The sequence below is a fragment of the Bombina bombina genome, chromosome 6, assembly GCF_027579735.1.
Source record: "Bombina bombina isolate aBomBom1 chromosome 6, aBomBom1.pri, whole genome shotgun sequence".
Taxonomy (NCBI): Eukaryota; Metazoa; Chordata; class Amphibia; order Anura; family Bombinatoridae; genus Bombina; species Bombina bombina.
The window spans coordinates 127,629,489-127,649,499 of NC_069504.1; the positions used below are offsets into that span (position 1 = coordinate 127,629,489).

Sequence of the window (20,011 nt, forward strand, 5' to 3'; positions counted from 1 at the left end):
CTGGGGTAGAAATCTATGGATCCATGCACAGAGAGATGATCTAATGTACTAATATTTGTAGCTCAGGAAGTTGCCCTCAGAGCCTGTTTTTTTGTGCACATACCCAAAGCAAACAATAGCCCAGTGGGCAGTCAAGTAGAAAGTGAATTAAATGTGTCACTTCTTAGGATCCAGGTCAATGAATTACTAAAGGCATTCCTTACAATTCCAGCAGGAAGACAAAGACTGTCTCATGCAGATCTGCTTAGAAGGGGTCTACTGTGAACAGATTTCTACTCACTTTTCCATATGAAAGTCACATTTTAGAGCAGATCCTTTAGTTGTTGTATAATGAAAAGGACACCAAGCACAGATCACTAATCTACCTCAAAAAAGACTCCTACTGTGCTTAATAGGATTGTGTTATTTGTGCTTTATTGTCTCTTATTGATTGTAATGTTAAAAGGTTGAATTTGTTATGCAGAACTTTTTAGAAAGTAGAGCCTAATTACAGATATAAACTATGCATATATAAAAAATAAATGTGTCCATATAAGTAATTGGTAAAAGGTTAAACAATAAAATATCAGATTTTGAAAGTATTTTTTTTAATAGTTCCCCTTCCTATGTGCTAAGCCACTGCTAAGACGTTAAACTTATTATCAAAGTTATGCACCTATACATGGTTCATCGCAGCTCCAAATAAGTATATGGGCAGTGCGCCAACCAAGAGGGGCATACATACATGGTGTCCAATTCTTACTTTTATACAAATCTAGAGTAGTACAGGAGCGCTAGAGCAGAAGTGCTGGGAGCTAGATTAACATATCTAGTGAGCCAATAACAAGAGGCATATGTTTGTAGCCACCATTTCAACAGCTAGCTCCCAGTTGTGCATTGCTGCACATGACACTACCTAGGTATGCTTTTCAAAATATACTAATAGAATTAAGTACATTTGATAATAGAATTATAAGGAAAAGTTATTTAAAATTGTATTGTCGATCTGAATCATGAAAGTTTAATTTTGACTTTCATATCCTTTTAACAACTGTCTTTGCTACAATGTAGTAAAAATGTCAATTACAAGAAAACTCTGCATGTACTAAAGAACCATTGTTAAAGGATATACAAGCTCAGAAGTAATTAATGCTCTAGCACATTTTACTATTGTACTGCTTTGTTTCTAACTACTGTTAAAGAGACATTAAACCCCAGATTTGCCTGGCATGATTCAGATAGAGTATACAATTCTAAACAACATTCCAAATCATTTTTATTATCAAATTTGCTTCATTCTCTTGGTATCCTCTGTTGAATGTGCAGCAATGCACTACTGGGAGCTAGCTGAACACATTGGGGAACCAGTGAGAAGGGACATAAATGTGAAGCCACCAATCACCAATTAGATACAATCAGTGCAATGGGGCTCCTGAGCCTACCTAGGTATGCTTTTCAACACAGGACACCAAAAGAACAAAGCAAATGAGATAATATACATAAATTGAAAAGTTGTTTCAAATTGGGTTTTGTGTCCCTTTAAAGTACTCTCAAACACCCCTGTGCTGGACATGGTTAAACCCTTTGAGTGCTAATGATGGCTCTGAGCCATCACAGAGTTTCTCACTCTGGTGCTAATGACAGCTCAGAGCCGTCATGAGCACTCTCCCACCTTGAGGGAGATCTGGGGGCTCCTAACTGCTCCTACCCCAGCCATCGTGCCTGTAGAGTGACAGGCATCGCCGGGGCTTCAAGTGATGCGCGGTGACGTCACGCGCAATAACGTGATGGCGTCACCGCACAACTTTATTTATACTTAACAATGTTAAGTATAGGAGGAGGGGGCATGCTGCTTAGAAGCCTGTATCTCAGGCATCTAAGCAGCTACAGACCCCCAAGACCCACTGTTGGAAAGGGAATCGCCTAACCTTTGTTAGGTCTGTAAAAAAAAAAGTTAAAAAATGTTTTTTCAAAAATGTAAAAAAAATAAAAAAAAACCTTAGAAAATATTAGCACCCAGGTGGGAAAGTGCTTAGCACTCAAAGGGTTAAGTAACTTTGGGGCAACATATGAGTGTAACAGCCAGTCTTGGTCAATGCGCTACAGAATCTGTTGGTGATCTACAAATAACTGATGTTAATGATAATAATAATAATATGTATCTCAGGAGCTCAGTGCATTGACATTCTGATGTGGATTTTATAACTACATGTTTAACAGCTTTGTGGGCTTAACCCTTTCAGTGCTAATGACGGCTCTGAGCCGTCACAGAGTTTCCCACTCTGGTGCTAATGACGACTCAGAGCTGTCACTAGCACTCACCCACCTTGAGGGAGATCTGGGGGCTCCCAACCGCTCCTACCCTGGCGATCGTGCCTATAGAGTGACAGCATCGCCAGGGCTTTCTGTTTTGCGTGGTGACGTTACGCGCAATAACGTGATGACGTCACCGCGCAACTTTATTTATACTTAATGTTAAGTATAGGAGCAGGGGGCATGCTGCTTAGAAGCCTGTATCTCAGGCATCTTAGCAGTTACAAACCCCCAAGACTATTGGAAAGGTAATCGCCTAACATTTCCAACAGTGTAAGTATTGGGGGTCTGATAAAAAAAAAAGTTAAAAAAATTTTGTTTAAAAAATAAAACAAAAATAAAAAAAATCTTAGCACCCAGGTGGGAAAGTGCTTAGCACTCGATATGAAACCCACATTTTTTTCTTTCATGATTCAGACTGTGCATGCAATTTTAAGCAACTTTCTTATTTACTCCTATTATCATTTTTTATTAGTTCTCTTGGTATCTTTATTTGAAAATCAGGATCGTAAGCTTAGGAGCTGGCCCATTTTTGGTTAAGGACACTGGAAAGCACTTGCTGATTGGTGGCTACATTTAGCCACCAATCAGCAAGTGCTACATTTAGCCACCAGTCAGGAAGAGCACCCAGATGCTGAACAAAAACAAATGGGCCAGCTCCTAAGCTTACATTCCTGCTTTTAAAAATAAAGATACCAAAAGAATATAGAAAACTTAATAAAGGAGTAAATTAGAAAGTTGCTTAAAATTGACTGCTTCATCTGAATCATGAAAGAAAAAAAAAATAGGGTTTCATATCCCTTTAAAGGTTTGCAATAGTGCAATCAAATTCCATACACACAGCAGTTTATTATAAATGAAAGTGTTCTGCTTTTATAACTCAGGATGCCTATTGTAATCTGGCACACAACTTGTTAAATCTGGAATTAGATTGCATCACAGCTACTAGTGCCCATGCAGACTGATATGGGTCTCAGTGATCTCATTGTTTGCATCACGTTGCTAGGAGACAGATGTGTGATGCCTTTAACATCAAGCTGTCATGGTTCATGGTTACATTTGTCCCAAAAGTCAATAGCTAGGCAGAACCACACACTGCTTGAATAAAAAGCTGTGAACGGTATTTGGGAAGTGTAAAAGCTCAATGTTCAGCATTTATTTGTTGAAAGAAAAGAGAGAGAGAGAAAAAAAAAAGGGAAAAAGACAAAAGCACTGTAAAAACTTAAACTTTATAAACCAGGTTTTCTTCTCTTACTGCTCCAATCAGCTAATAGAATCAAGAATACATTCATTTTGGATAATGTAATTTATTTTGTACCATAGAATATTCACTGTGCCTCTTTATGCAACGCTAAAGGGACATGAGACTCAAAATTCAACTGTCATGATTCCAATAGAGAATGCAATTTTAAACTACTTTCAAATATATTTCTATTTTCTAATTTGCTTTGTTCTCTTGGTATTCTTTGTTAAAACGCATACCTATGTAGGCTCAGGATCAGCATATACGCCTCTTGTGATTGGCTCACCTGACACGTTCAGCTAGCTCCCGGTAGTGCATTGTTGCTACTTGAAGCAAATTTGACAATATAGGTAAATCGGAAAGTTGTTTAAAATTGTACGCTCTATCTGAATCATGAAAGAACATTTTTGAGTTTTATATCACTTCAACATGCTTAACTATTTGTTAGCTGATCCTGTTTCGTGGGACAAAAAACATCAAATTAACTCCCCAAAAACTTTTAAACCCAGAAAAGTATTGTTTATGTTGCTTGCTTTTACTGTAATTTAGCTCTAAAAATAATGTGTTTCCCCACTCCCCATAGAACGTATGTATTAGCCTAATACATACGTTCTATGGGGCGTGGGGGACACATTAATACTATTAGGTATGTTTAAAGTCCCATTATAACAGAAAGTTTTTCCTCATTAACCTTATCCTTCTATGGTAAACTAAACTATCAAAGAGACATGAATGTATTTCAATCTTGAATACAAACATTACAATACACACACACACACACACATTATATATATATATATACACACACACACATATATATATATATATATATATATATATATACACACACACATATATATATATATACACACACACACATATATATATATATATATATATATATATATATATATATATATATATATTAATTATGAGGTTTAGGTCCCTTTAACCTCCTGTAACCTGAAGGAGTGCAAGCTCACTATCTCTATTTTTATGGAAGATATGAATAGCATAATGAGCTATCATAATAAATCCCTGAACTAAAGACAGAATTTGAAGACATTGTCCTGGGGTCACTGACTTCATTACTGCTCTCCGAGCTTTTTGATGCTTAGTTTGCTAGAATAAAAACCTTTTTTCTCTCTCTTTATTTAAAGGTACCTAAATATTCATATATACAAATACATATGGAAAATGTAACATTTGCAATTAAAGGGACATTAAGCACAACATGTAATTTATTTGCTGTAAATAAATGTTGTTGTTTTTTTCACCATTGCCCCAGAGAAACTGGAGAGCAGGGTCCAGATCCTTGACCTTGCTTCAGGCTACACCGGGATTGCTCAATATGTGCAGGAGCTAATATCCGTATCTAACTGGCCACATCAAAAAAGATAAAATAAACAGTTTTTCAAGGAGTATGTCCCTGGATTGCAAAACAAAAACAATATTGCTGGCAGTTTTAGATTCTCCTAAAACATTTATTTTTGCAGTGCTTAATTGCTGATATATTCTGGGCATATATTAGCATATTAATATCCCTTTGATTATGGGAACATTAAGAATTCGAGAAATTGTTGCTGGGAGCAATATTGTGTAATGAGCATAGGAAGATCACACATCAGTGTCCCGAATGCAACCACAAAAGGTCACAGATCTAAAGCACACTCATGATATACTCAATACTGCAGCTAAGCACTGATAATTAGTCATAGATTAACTTCAAAAGGTATCATTGTTAATATCCAGGACGGATATAATAAAGGGCTCCATAGACAGACTGCTGCCTATTGACCTAGAGGAAGATGGGGTAAGGGGAGATATAGAGTCATTGTAAAGGACTGAACATTCCTGAAATGTCCCCATCATCCTCACATGTACAGCGTGTAACATAATACTCCGCTAATGTGAAGCTGACAAGTCAAGTTAATACGCAAGTGAAATCTGATAGGTGTATTTACGAGTCCCGACACACCTTTGGTTCACCTTCCAGAATCCTCATACCCTTAGGTTTCATTTCATTGTTCAGGGTTGAAATTAAATGCAAAACAGCCATAAGCGTCACCTACTAGATGTCAAAAAAGAACAATTTTTTTTACTAATATTTTTTTTTCTATGCAGTAAGAACAATGCAATATTCTCTTCCACCAATGAACAAACAATTATTTTTTTAAATTATATCATTCATAGTAGACAAAAATCAGTAAAAGGAACACAGAGGAACACCATAAAATGTAGTCATTGTGTCCACAGTTGGAACTTGGATTATTTGTTAAAGAGATATAAAAGTATTTTTATTCTTAGTTAAATCTAAAGCACACATTTTAATATGTATTACTGGTCTTGTTTCTAGAGAAAAAAAAGTTCATGTGATGAAAAAATTGACACATTTCATTTTTATGTTAGTATGGTGAGTAGTGATGGGCGAATGTTTCTAAAAATTCGAAATTTAAAACGAATTTTGATACATTAATTCGTTCGAATCAATTTTAGAATGTTTATATAACATTCTAATATTCTATTTTTGTTTTCGAATGTTTGAATAAAATTCGAAAATATTTGTTCGAATAATATAATGTTTAGCTATGTATTTTATATCACATACAATTTCGAAATGTAATATTCGAATTTGAATGTGACATTCGAATTTGAATCTCACATTCAAATTCTAAATATTTCTAGTCTACAACTATGTTTACTAAATGTAATATTCAAATTTGAATGCTACATTCAAATTCAAATGTAACATTCAAATTGAAATAGTATTTCTAGTCTAATACTGTGTTTTATAAATGTAATATTCGAATGTGACATTCAAATTCAAATGTGACATTCGAATTCGAAATAGTATTTCTAGTCTACAACTGTGTTGTAAAAATGTAATATTTGAATTTGAATGTTACATTCAATGTAGCATTTTAATTTGAAATAATATTTCTAGTACAAAACTGTGTTTTATAAATGTAATATTCGAATGTCACATTCGATTTCGAATGTCAGATTCGAATTCGAAAGGTACATTCAAAAACTGTAAATAACATTCAATAATAGAATTTTTAAGAATATTTGTTCTTATCAACATTCTATTATGAAAATCAAATTTCTACAATAACATTAGTTCTAACATTCGAATTTGAATAAAAACACATTCGCCCATTCCTAATGGTGAGTTATTGTTCTCCAATAGACCTATAGGAGTTGTACTTATCAGCCAATCAGATTCTAAACTATTAACAAGCTGCGCACAAACATGAGGTCTGTTAGTTTCAATAGCAAAATAAGTGGCTTTAAAATAAAAGGACATTAAACTCAAAATTTAGTTGCCCAAACAATATCCAATTATACATAATTGAAGAACTTTGCAATGTACTTTTATTGTTCATGGTGAATTTTTTATTGTAATTTAATTCCCAGAGAGGTTAGAGTGCGTTTCTTAGAATGCACAACTCTGGCACTCCTACACGTTGCATAGTGATTGGTTGTTATGTACAGGATCTTGCTTATATATGTCTCTAATTGGCCACAGCAACAGAAGGTAAACATTAAAGGGACACTGAACCCAAATTTTTTTTTCTTGATTCAGATAGAGACTGCGATTTTAAGCAACTTTCTAATTTACTCCTATTATCAATTTTTCTTCCTTCTCTTGCTATCTTTATTTGAAAAAGAAGGCATCTAAGCTTTTTTTTTTTGGTTCAGCACTCTGGATAGCACTTTTTTATTGGTGGATGAATTTATCCACCAATCAACAAGGACAACCCAGGTTGTTCACCAAAAATGGGCCGGCATCTAAACTTACATTCTTGCATTTCAAATAAAGATAAAATATCTTCCTTTTTTACATAGAGATGCTCAAGTGATATTTTCCTGTCAGCTTTTTACAGTTATACTGCATCAGTTTCAAGTGATTTAGCATATGAGTATGATGTCCCTTTAAAGGGATACTAAAACCACATTTTTTCATTCATGATTCAGATTCAACCTAAAATAGGCTGGCTCCTAAGCTTTACATTTCTGCTTTTTAAAGGGACAGTCTACACCAGAATGTTTATTGTTTAAAAAGATAGCTAATCTCTTTATTACCTATTCCCCAGTCTTGCATAACCAACACAGTTATATTAATATATGTTTTTACTTCTGTGATTATCTTGTATCTAAGCCTCTGCAGACTGCCCCCTTATCTCAGTGCTTTTGACAGACATACCGTTTAACCAATCAGTGCAGACTCCTAAATAACTCCATGGGCGTGAGCACAATGTTATCTATATGACACACATGAACTATTACTGTCTAACTGTGAAAAACTTTCAAAATGCTCTGAGCTAAGAGGCGGTTTACAACGGTTTAGAAATCAGTTTGAGCCTACCTAGGTTTAGCTTTTCAAAAATACCACCAAGGGAACAAAGCAAATTTAAGGATACAAGTCAGTTGGAAAGTTGTTTAAAATTGCATGCCCTATCTGAATCATGAAAAAAAATTGTAGGTTTAGTATCCACAGTTATAATTACTACACCAATGAGAGAGTGTGCATACCCAATAAAACCTATTCTACCAACAAGATGCTACTGAGTTATACATCAGTTCTACAAGGTCTTAGCAGAATAAAGATGGCAAGAGAACAAAGAAAAATTGATAATAGGAGTAAATTAGAAAAGTTGCTTAAAATTGTATGCTCTATCTGAATCATGAAAAAAAAATTGTAGGTTTAGTATCCACAGTTATAATTACTACACCAATGAGAGAGTGTGCATACCCAATAAAACCTATTCTACCAACAAGATGCTACTGAGTTATACATCAGTTCTACAAGGTCTTAGCAGAATTTGCTCAAAGACAAATCTTCCATCGTAAGCTCCTTAGATTGCTTATTATTATTTGTAGAGAGCTTAGAGACATTCTCTACATTTCTGTATAAGAAGGTGCGACAAATATAGTACAATACAGTAGGTGATCAAACGTGAGCTGTATTCATTTTAGACTGTAAAATAGCCATAGAATTTTTAAAAACTTTTTTTTGATATTTTGTACTAATTGCTAGAAACCATGGGTCTTGCTGTCTGAGCAAATGGACTGAACAAGGACATGTATTACACCCGCAGCTTACTGTGGCATTACAGCGACATGAAACCCAAAATGTTTCTTTCACGATTCAGATAGGGTATATCATTTTAAACAACATTCCAGTTTACGTTTATTATCTAATTTGCTTTGTTCTTTTGGTATCCTTTGTTGAAAAAACATATCTAGGTAGGCTCAGGAGCTGGGAGCTAGCTGCCAATTGGTGGCTGCTCAAATATGACTGTAGTCATTGGCTTACAGATGTATTCAGCTAGCACCCTGTAGTGCACAGCTGCTCCTTCCATAAAGAAAGTGAAGCAGAATTGATAACAGAAGTACATTTTAGGTTTCATGTTTAAGCCCTCAAGCAAGGTTGTGTGACAAAATGACACAAATGGTTTAAAGTGATACAGAATAACAATGTGTATGAAACCAGCAACAAATTACACTGCAGTGAAAACCGTATTTCAGATAGGCCACCGAGCACATCCTATCTGCAGCTCTGAAACTAAAAGGGCATAGACCATTATTGTTTACAATGTAGATAGTACAGTTTAATGTTGTGACACTGCTTAGACAAAATATGCCAGTTTGTAAGAAAAAAAAGCTTACATTCTTTAAACATAAATCTGTTTTTTAAGGAACATTGTATACATAAATATGTAAAATATTGTAAATGATATATAGGTTAACAGTATACATAGATTTACTCATATAAGTACATGCTCATTGTTTGTAGAATTTAATTTGTGTTGCTAATTGTGATATTTGGAAATCAAATTAAATTTAAACACGATGATGTACAATTTAAATCTACTGGTTAAATGTTCCAATTAGTCATAAAGAAAACAGCAGTCAAACAGGAGAGCAGGGCAGCTTTCCACCTGTGCCGTCTCCAGCTATCAAGGGGCTTTTTTGTTTAATCTATGCTGATAGCAGTCATTGTGTAATATGTGTAGCGATTGAGCGCTTAAAGGGACAGTAAATCACTTTTTTTTTCCCTCTGTACAGCAGCCAAAAAGCAAATTCTGTAACCTAGATTTAGGCAATTTGTAGCATTTTAAAAACCGACGTTAGAGAATTTGCTTGAAGGCCTTTCTAGGGACAAAGAACAATTCTTACACAAAAACAAGAAGAATTTAAAAGAACACGAAAGCCAAAATATTTATTTCATGATTCAGATAAAGCATAACATTTTAAACAACTTTCCAATGTTTTTTCATGTCCCTTTAACCCTTTAGTGCCGGGTTAAATTTGTCTACATCAGAACAACATTCTGATGTAAACAAATTGAAATCTCGCAATCGTGCACGTGATTGCAAGATTTCAATGAAAGGCCAGCGCAGTTAGGATGATATAGAACGTCCTTGCATCTTTAAAAGATTAATGTTCTTTTTCATTTTAGCATATAAACATTTGTTTTAAAAAAGCCGAGATATAAATGCACCAAATAAAAAACTTAATTACTAATATAGATGTAAATTGATTGTACTCTGTTTAGGAAAACACAGGGAAAAGGGAAATAATTGTGAATATTGTAATTTGCATTTTTTTTTCTCAGAGTCAAACTCAACTTTATTAGTTACTCAAACTAAACAACATCTTGATAATACTTGTTTTTTCAAGGTTCACATTTTTATGGTGAAAATTAAGTTATATGATATCTTACCTTGTTATAGTACTGCACCTGCACAGAGTGCCACTGACCATCACTTACTCCTCCTTCTATATAAGGGCTCACTTTAGTGGTGGCTTCCCCTGTAATAAAATTAGACATTAGTATTTAAACAGCTCCCTGATTTGTGCCCAAAATATCCCAGGAATGTTATTTAATTTTTTTTTTACTAACAATGATCATAGTATTTGTTTAAACGTATTTGTAGAATAATATATGATTTCCTTATCCAAGGAACCTGAGAAAATAGTTTGATTTTTTTTTTTAATTTGAATTTTTACTCTTAAAGGGATACTAAAGTCAAAATTAAACTTAAATAATTTAGATAGAGCATGCAATTTTAAACAACTTTCCAATTAACTTCTATTAACAAAATGTGCAGTCTTTTTTTATATACACTTTTTGAGTCACCAACTCCTACTGAGCATGTGCAAGAATTCACAGAATATACGTATATGCATTTGTGATTGGATAATGGCTGTCACATGATGCATGGGAATGGAAATAGACATAACTTTGAAATTTGTCATTAAAAAATCTACAACTCATTTAAAGTTAAGACTAAAGTGCTATTGCATTGTGTTTTTATCATGCATCTGTTGATTATGCAAATCTACTGGACCTTTAAATATTAATTTCTTCCAGAGCCTGTTTAATCCCATAAAGAGACACAGTTGTGTCTAAGCACTTACTGTGCAACCTGAAACCTGTTAGTGTCAGCTGATAAATAATAATTGTCCTCAATTCTCAAATTAAAAGACACTTCCTATAAGATCAGCATCTCAACAATGTGAAATTGATATGGTATCAGTATTGATTTCAGTTATGTACTTCCTACTAATGTTTATTGGCTAATAGGTACTTCCTGTTGATACTCATTGGCTGAAAGTTACAATTTAGTATTTGTTCCTAACAACCAATAAATATTAGTTGAAAACATCAGACATTCAATAAATCCATTTAAATTTAAATAGATTTTGCTTAACTTTTTATTTATTTTTTCATGCAAAAAAAACCCTGCATGTTTGAATTCTATTATTTTATAAGGATGGTGGATATTCGTGGAGTACAATGTTCCTTTAATGATATTTTCAGCAGGCTACTTTATCTAAGTATCTCCCAACATTTCAACCACCCCATAAAAACAGGACCCAGAGTTAAGGGTGTGGGGTATGGATGACTAGGATATGACTTTTGCAGCCATGTGTGAAGCTATAGATTTTTAGGTATTCTGGGCAAGGGGTAACCTCATCACCCATACAGAAATAAAATCCCTAAGGTCATCCACTTACAATGTACCATGTCATATTTTCCTTTTTAGATTTTTTTTTTTAATTATGTCCATTCATTTTTAAATTGATTTTGTAATAAATCTCTATATTTTTAATTGATGCTTTGTTTCTATATCATTAACATACTTAACAAGTAGGGGAAATACTGAACTTGGAATGGGCATCCGTATAGTAGCTTTATTTGTTGGAGCCCAATATATATGAACTAAAATGTAGATTACAATAATGCTGTACAAAAGCTGTGAAATGTGGTCCATAGAACATGAACAAACTGAAAAACCTCTTGCAAAGTTTATGCTAATGAATAGCTATAGAGAGTTCCAAAGTCCACTAAAGGTAAGTAAAACTGCTTCTTAGCACACTAAAATGTCCTGAAGACATTCTCCAAATCAAACACTCGAACAGTATGTTCTACAGGTCAACAGCTTTACGAAAACAAACATTTACTGAACCTTACAAAAATGAGTAAATAAAGGCAAGGCGTTCTAAGGAAACTCAAACATATGCAGAGATGCATTCAACAAGAAAGGTAAATCTGGATTAGGAATTTGCAACATTAACTGACCTTCTTGGTAGTTATTAATCTACCTTGAATTTCAAGTTAATAGTGTTCAGAATAATATTTTAATTTTATTTTTTTACCCATAGTGTATAACTTGATTTTAAATGGGCCATGTCACCAGCTGAAAAACATGGAACCCACTATTTTAAAGGCACATGTTGTGTTGACTTGGATATTGTGATATTGTATAGCCAGTGTGTTTCGTCTGCACTCATGTATTATTTTTATTATTATTTAAATAATTTTAAGAATTATTATTATTTATTATGCAACCCATAGTGTAACTAAAGGTTTAATATTAATTGATGATTTATTGATTTTGGTTTTGTATAACAATTTTTTTCAATGTAAAGAACTCTCTTCCTATCTTACTGTAGTGTGGCATGCAAGGAACTGTAGTTCCAAGGCACTGGGGCTTTTGAAAGGCTAAACTGTGTGGTCAAGTGCAATGCAGTTGTGCTATGACACCATGCAAGGGCCAGGGACTGCAAACACAAATGATTTACAGTTTTAACAAATGGACACTTAACATTGCTTTTTTAGATTTTGAGGGGGCAATCGGACCAGTCCCTGAAAAAAAAAACAATCCTGTTAATAAGGGGGCATCTGGTCACCCTGCCCTAGAGGTTGCTAATGAAGTAGCTACACTCAACCTAAAAAGGGGCAAGAGATTTGCTACCAATGTAGGAATCCACTATAGAGGTAATTGTGGTACTAAACACCAAAATATAAGACTTATTGATGGCCACTAAGACTCTAGAAGATCCGTCTGCAAAGACAGGTCCAACAGATGTTTGAGGCCAAAAAATCTTTTTTTTGTTCCTGGTAGAACCAACTCCCTTCCCCCACAGCACACCAATACCTACTGTTATTTAAGATTTAGACACTACTAGATATAGTAGGTGGATTGCATTGAAATGTGGGGCTTGAAACATCTCCCATTTATTTTTTGGTGTGTGCACTCCACATCGATACATAGATTTCATATGCATGTTCCACATCCTACAGATAGGAAAGATGGTTTGCAAGAGGCAGTTTGGGGTCTTTGCTTCTACTGCAGTAAGCACAAAATCCAGTTTCTCCAGTTACACACCCTTCTAAACTAGTCTGTGCAATCCTAATACAATGAACAAACCACTCCATTAAAACATCTAAAGCAACAACTTATTTTAGGCTTCCATCTACAACACTGTTTTTAGACTCTCACACACACACCCTTTATGGCAACAAGCTTCTGCATAATTCCAGGAAAACTTTGGGAGTCGTGGCTTAGTTTTAAAATACCAATAAACCAACTTATAACTAGCAATAGATAAATAAATGTGTCATTTTATCCTACGGGTCTCAGAAAACGCAACTCAGGTTTGTACATGTTAAAGAGCAAACAGAGAATGATGCAAGGCACCTTAATTCAATGAAGAACAATTACCATATCACAAGCACAGGGTTTTAGTATTAGGATCTCACAGAACTTAGTTCCTCAATGTCAATCAAAATTACTAATAAGTATTTAAAGGGACATGAAACCCAAAATGTTTCTTTCATGATTCAGATAGAGAATACAATTTTAAACAACGTTCCAATTTACTTCTATTATTTAATTTGCTTCCTTCTCTTGTTATCCTTTTCTGAAAGGTTTATCTAGGCAAAGCTCAGGGGCAGCAGAGAACCTAGGTTCTAGCGGTTGATTGGTGGCTGCATATATATATTGATTGTGATTGGCTCACCCATGTGTTCAGTTAGAAACCATTAGTGCATTGCTGTTCCTTCAACAAATGTTACCAAGAGAATGAAACAAATTAGATAATAGAAGTAAATTATAAAGTTGTTTAAAATTGTATGTTCTATCTAAATCATGAAATATTTTTTTGGGGGTTTCATGTCCCTTTAAATTCTGCTATCCCATTCTGAAAAAAAGTGTTTCTTATGTAATTTTTTACATCTGTTTCAAAATTTAAAGAGACAGTAAAGTCAAAATTAAAGAGACACTAAAGCTAAAATAAACTTTCATCATTCAGATAGAGCTTGCAGTTTTAAGACACTTTCCAATTTTTTTCCATTATCAAATTTTGCAAATGTTTTATATGCAGGCTTTCCGACGCACCAGATCTTACTGAGCATGTGCACAAGTTCACAGTTATACGTATACTAGTCTGTGATTGGCTGATGACTGTCACATGATACAAGGGTAATTCAGAGTACGTGTTATTGCCTTGTCTTTTTATTATGCACTTGCTAATTATGCAATTATACTGTACTTAGTGGTCCTGTAAACTAGACCAGTTTGATAGAGCAGGACATTTTATACAACTTTCCAATTTATCCTCTGGTAAAGAGTAATCTTAGGTGAGCTCAGAAGAATGCCTGTGTCTTTAGCCCTTTGGTATCAGTGCTTGCAACAATGTTTAGAGCAAAGCTATACATAGTTGCAAACTCTGCTGCCATAGACCACTAAACACACCTGCACGCTACCAAACGTTCAGCCTACATTTACTATTCAACAAAGGATACCAAGAGAACTAAGAAAATTTCATAACAGAATGTTGTTGTTTTTTAAATTGCTCTATATGAATCATAAAGGTTAAATTTCCTTTTAACATGAGAAAATATTGCAGGTATATTTTAATGGTAAAAAATAGAAATACACTGCAACCTTCTGCCATCCTCTACCTCAAAAAATAAGTTTAAGTACATAGACCCCTGGCTTAAAGGGTCATGAAACCCAAAATATTTCTTTCATGATTCAGATAGACAATACAGGTACAATTCTATTATCTAATTTGCTTCATTCTTTAGATATCCCTTGTTGAAGAAATAGCAATGCACATGGGTGAGCCAATAGCAAGAGGCATCTATGTGCAGTCACCAATCAGCAGATACTGAGCATATCTAGATATGATTTTCAACCAAGTATATCACGAGAATGAAGCAAATTAAAATAGCATGCTCTTTCTAAAGCATGAAAGAAAGTTTTGGGCTAGAATGTCCCTTTAACCAGAATTTATTTACGGTACCTGCAGAAAACGTTAGCTGGATCTGTTCTTCAATTATTTCTAGAGCGATGAAGTCATGTTTTTCATTAAACCTCCCGTTGTAAAGAATTAAAGAATTCCGCTCTCTGGTCGCAAACCTGAAATACAAAAGGCAGACAAATTCTTTCCATTTAATAACAGAGTAAAAGGGTCAAAAGTCAGTCTGTCCGGAACAAAAATAAGCTATAGAAAAGTGTCAGGTTCCCTAAAACTGTAATATTTCTCAGCATAAATCAATCATGTAGCTATTACTAATATGCACGTGACACAGGAATGCAGTAAATTATAACACTCTCCTTGTTCTGTTACTGCAGTTAGGTGTATGTTAGACACAATGAAAATTATAAACATTTGTTATTTATTTTGCCTGCTTTTGCTGCTGAATGCCCTTTATGCTATAAACCTATTGTCCCTTGTCCCCTAGAAAAGCTATCAATTCTGTAACCTAAGTATGATGCAAAATTCTGAAAATTTACTAAACCAGCTCTCTCTTCTCCCTTGGTTGCACTAATTAGGCCTAGCTGTAAATGAGTTTGTGCACTGCTCTCAGTAATCACTGGGTAGTATGTGGAGGGTATAGGCAACTTTGCAGCGTTCTTAATTTACAACACTTGCATTTTTAGGGAGCATAGTACAAGCATATGTTTTACAGCAAAAATTGTGGTTTACAGCATCCATTAATTAATTATTTAGGGGAATAAAATTTTTAGATTAATGTCACTTCTTACAGAGGCATTTGCAGTGAATGTAAATAACTTAAATAAATGTATAATATAATGTATGTAATGTACTCACTTTCAACGTTTTGCTAAATATTGGTATTTTGTGCAAATTAAAATAAAGCCCACTTTACTCCACCTGTGGAACTATCAGGAGTAAGACTTGTACATTAGCATGGGACATGCATATGATCAGTAGATGAGCTGTAATGCCACTGACGACGTTACAAGCTTTGACAGCTATCAGCAACATGTTTCTGTGTGGCCAGATCACCACTACACAACAACATTCACTCCAGGCTTATTAAAGCGATATGAAGCCCAATTTTTTTGTCTTAAGATAGAGCATGCAATTTTATTTAAGCAACTTTCTAATTTACTCTTATTATCAATGATCATTTTTTCTTCATTCTCTTGGTATCTGTAATTTGGAAAAGCAAGAATGTAAGTTTAAGTGCTTGCCCATTTTTGGTTCATCACCTAGGTAGCGCTTGCTGATTGGTGGCTATATGGGCAGACTCCTAAGCTTACATTCCCGCTTTCAACTAAAGATACCAAGTGTACGGAAAAAAACTGAGTAAATTAAAAAGTTTCTTTAAAATTGCATGAAAGAAAAAAAAATGGGTTTCATATCCCTTTAAACCCATTAATCTAAAGCTGCAAGAAACTGGGAAATTAACTAATGTTGCAGTGATCATGGTATAAGGCTGTCTCTGCTGACTATTAGCCACACCCCTTTCTAAAAACATCTTGTGCAAGCCCCACCCAAGACCTCAACTTGAACCTATAGGCTCATTCTCTTAAACGGGGTCCTGGTTCCTTATTTGATCAGTTACGAGGTATGGTATTGTGTACTGGTCACACTGTGTGTACTTACATCAGCGACACAGTGAAGTGAAATCTTTGCCTTAATCCTTTGAAGGTTATGAATGACTGAGGTGGGAAGCTCCTTGTGGTCATTTCACAGTAAGGCCTCTCGTATTCACCTGGGGGACATTCACACTTAAATCCTCCAATGAGCAGATTAATACAGGTACCTCCATTCTTACAGACACCTGGAACACAACGCCCAGACCGAGAGCACACTTCACAATGTTCTCCTGTGAAGAGAGAAAAAATAATAATATTTTATTATGTCAGGGGCATATTTTGGTCTAGCCCAGCTATGCAGGATGCTTTCAAATTCATATTCTCTCCAAATATTTGATTTATTAATTTTATTACAAATAAATTATCCCTAGTTTTATAGAGTCAGTAAATAACCTGCCCTTGTGTTTGGCTCTTAAATATCCTTACTGGTCCCTAGATTTTAAACAGATTTGTTGACCCCTGTATTAAAGTATGGCCTTCAATCAAATACTTTTGTACAGTGTGCATTGATTTGGAAGGTTTGTTCATGTGATATACAAGCTCCCAGACAGATGAACAGATAGATACAGATAGTCAGATATTTTAAAAGTCATCAAAAGAAGATTATATGAAATACAAGATAAGAACATTTCTTATAGCATAACTTGCATATAAATAAAACCTAGATGAGGTTAAACGCATAGTTAAAATCAGCAATTCACTGCTGGGAGCAAGTTGAACACATCTGGTGAGTTTAAAACATGGTAAAAAGTTTAATTGCTTTACAGAATATATAGACACAAACTAGTGTAGCACAGAGCTTGACAAATGCTGAGCCAGGTAGTCATAGCTATATATTAATACGTGATTAAAATAGTGCTTGATAAATTCCAGGAGAAGAGGGGCAGAATGTTACCCCCTTTTAATTTTTAGATTATTCTATCTATATATGTACAAAGAAACTGCTTAAAGGGATTTAAAGGTGAAAAGAATAAATGGTCTAATATATAAGAACATTTTGCACTATTTCTTGTATATTACTGTGTGTTTAACTCCTGCAAAGAGATTAAACACATAGATAAAGTCAGCTCCAGATAACTGAAAACACTAGCTACCTCACAATAGTGTAGGATATGTACAAATTATTTTTTAACAAAGGATACCAAGAGAACAGCACATTTAAAAACATAAGTGAATTTAAACGTGTCTTAAAATGACATTATATTGTAGAAATCTTGGTTACGGATATGGTTGTCAGCCTCTATTACACAAAATTATAGGTCTTAAAGTCCCTTTAACATACCTACAGACTCACAAATTATTAAAGGGATACTGAACCCAATTTGTTTCTTTCATGATTCAGATAGAGCATACAATTTTAAGCAACTTTCTAATTTACTCCTATTGTAAATCTTTCTTTGTTCTCTTGCTATCTTTATTTAAAAAAGCAGTAATTTAAGCTTACGTGCCGGCTCATCTTTGGTTCAGCACCTAGGTAGCGCTTCCTGATTGGCGAAATGTAGCCAACAATCAGCAAACACTACCCAGGGTGCTGAACCAAAAATGGTCTGGCTCGTAAGCTTACATTCCTGCTTTTTCAAATAAAAATAGCAAGAGAACAAAGAAAAAATTATAATATGAGTAAATTAGAAAGTTGCTTAAAATTGCATGCTCTATCTGAACTATAAAAGAAAAAAAATGGTTCAGTGTCCCTTTTAGTTTAAGTTGCAATAATAATAATCAGAGGTAGAAGTAAGTCTACAAAATGTAGAGGGAACATGAAACATTCTTTCACACGTATGATCATAAACTACACAAACATAACAAATATGCAAAGGTTAAATGTATTTAGTCTAACTTTCATCAAAGACAAAACGGAGGGGTGTATTTCAGCTAATGAAATGACCTTCTCAATAAACATTCTATTCTTAAACAAAAAAAGTGACCCAAAAACACATTCTCTTGGATGAATCAGGTTTGTCAGGCTGAAATATAAATAGACTTTTTTTTATGCTGACAATACATTTGCAGTTAACCGAAACAGAAGTCTTTGATGACATAAAGGTAACATAATTCAAACTATTTTGGCATTTTCAACACCTTGGTTTTAAAATATTCTTTTTTAACTATGTAAACAATCTGTGAATACTTTTTTAATCTTGAAAGGATCACAGATGTATGTATCCCCCTAGGTTATATTGTATAGAAATGTATATTATAAAAGGGACATTAAACATAACATTTTATCTCTCATTAAGGGCCAGATGACAAGTGGAGTGCTAATTAACGCTTCCAGTTCAGCGTTAATTGCGCTAGAATTAAGATTTTTGCGCTCGTCGGGTTGCGCTCGTAATATGAGTTGAAAGAAAACTGCTTTCACTCTAGCGGTGACCCGATGAGTGCAAAAATCCGAACTTAGAATATCGCGTGCGCGTTCACATATTCCCCCATAGTAGTCAAGAGAGGAAAAAAAGTGGATAATAAAACCCCACTCTCGTGCAAACACAATAGCCGATTGCATATTTTCATTTGCGCAAGCCCAATAGCATATTCTAATATGCACAAACCTGACATGAAAATATGAATATTGCATAACTATAATTTTACATGTACCTAACTGCAACATTGCGGTCTATGGGGTCTAAACTGTAAATATATATGTATATGCTTATATACATATATATTTATGTGTTAATATATGTGTATATACACATATTAACACATAAATATGTATATGTATATCAGCATATACATACAGTATACATTTAAACTTCGCTGTGCAACTTACCCCCTGCACTGGGTTCTGGCCTTTGGAAGAGTGCTCTCGTGAGCACAAAGCTTTCATGCAATGCGAAATCGCATTCGCATTGTGCTTTACTTGTAATACCAGTGCACATTTGCAGGCACTGGTATTACTGAGTAGAGCGCAAATATTGTGCTTGCGAAAGCACAATTTTGCGCTCCACTTGTAATCTCCACTTGAAATCTTAGTTTTTTAGACAGAGAGATACTGGGAGCAAATTTACACTTCAGTGCATACATTTGTGTAGAATTCAGCCTAAGTGAGCACATAATTCACTTTTTCACAGAGTTTAAATATTTTCTACAATTCCTACGGGCTTGGGACCGAAACACCACATAAGAGAAAGACTCTATGATCTAAATATGTATAGTTTAGAGGAGAGAAGGGACATGACAGAAACCTTCATCTATATGAAGGAACTTCAGTGGAAGCTGAAAGCATTTTCCAGGAAAAAAAAAAGAAATACCAAAACAAGGGTTCACA

The 20,011-nt window shown here is 34.4% G+C and overlaps 1 protein-coding gene across 3 annotated transcripts in view; it reads right to left on the reverse strand.

Moving 5' to 3' along the window:
- Positions 1-20,011, reverse strand: part of CELSR1 (cadherin EGF LAG seven-pass G-type receptor 1) — a 258,025-nt gene that overhangs the window by 105,854 nt on the left and 132,160 nt on the right. For all 3 annotated transcript variants that reach the window (XM_053716613.1, XM_053716612.1, XM_053716611.1), the window contains exons 3-5: positions 16,754-16,976; positions 15,140-15,255; positions 10,266-10,354 (exon numbers count right to left, since the gene is read on the reverse strand). In XM_053716613.1, the coding sequence (XP_053572588.1) occupies positions 10,266-10,354; positions 15,140-15,255; positions 16,754-16,976 (428 nt within the window). The remainder of the gene's footprint in view (positions 1-10,265; positions 10,355-15,139; positions 15,256-16,753; positions 16,977-20,011) is intronic.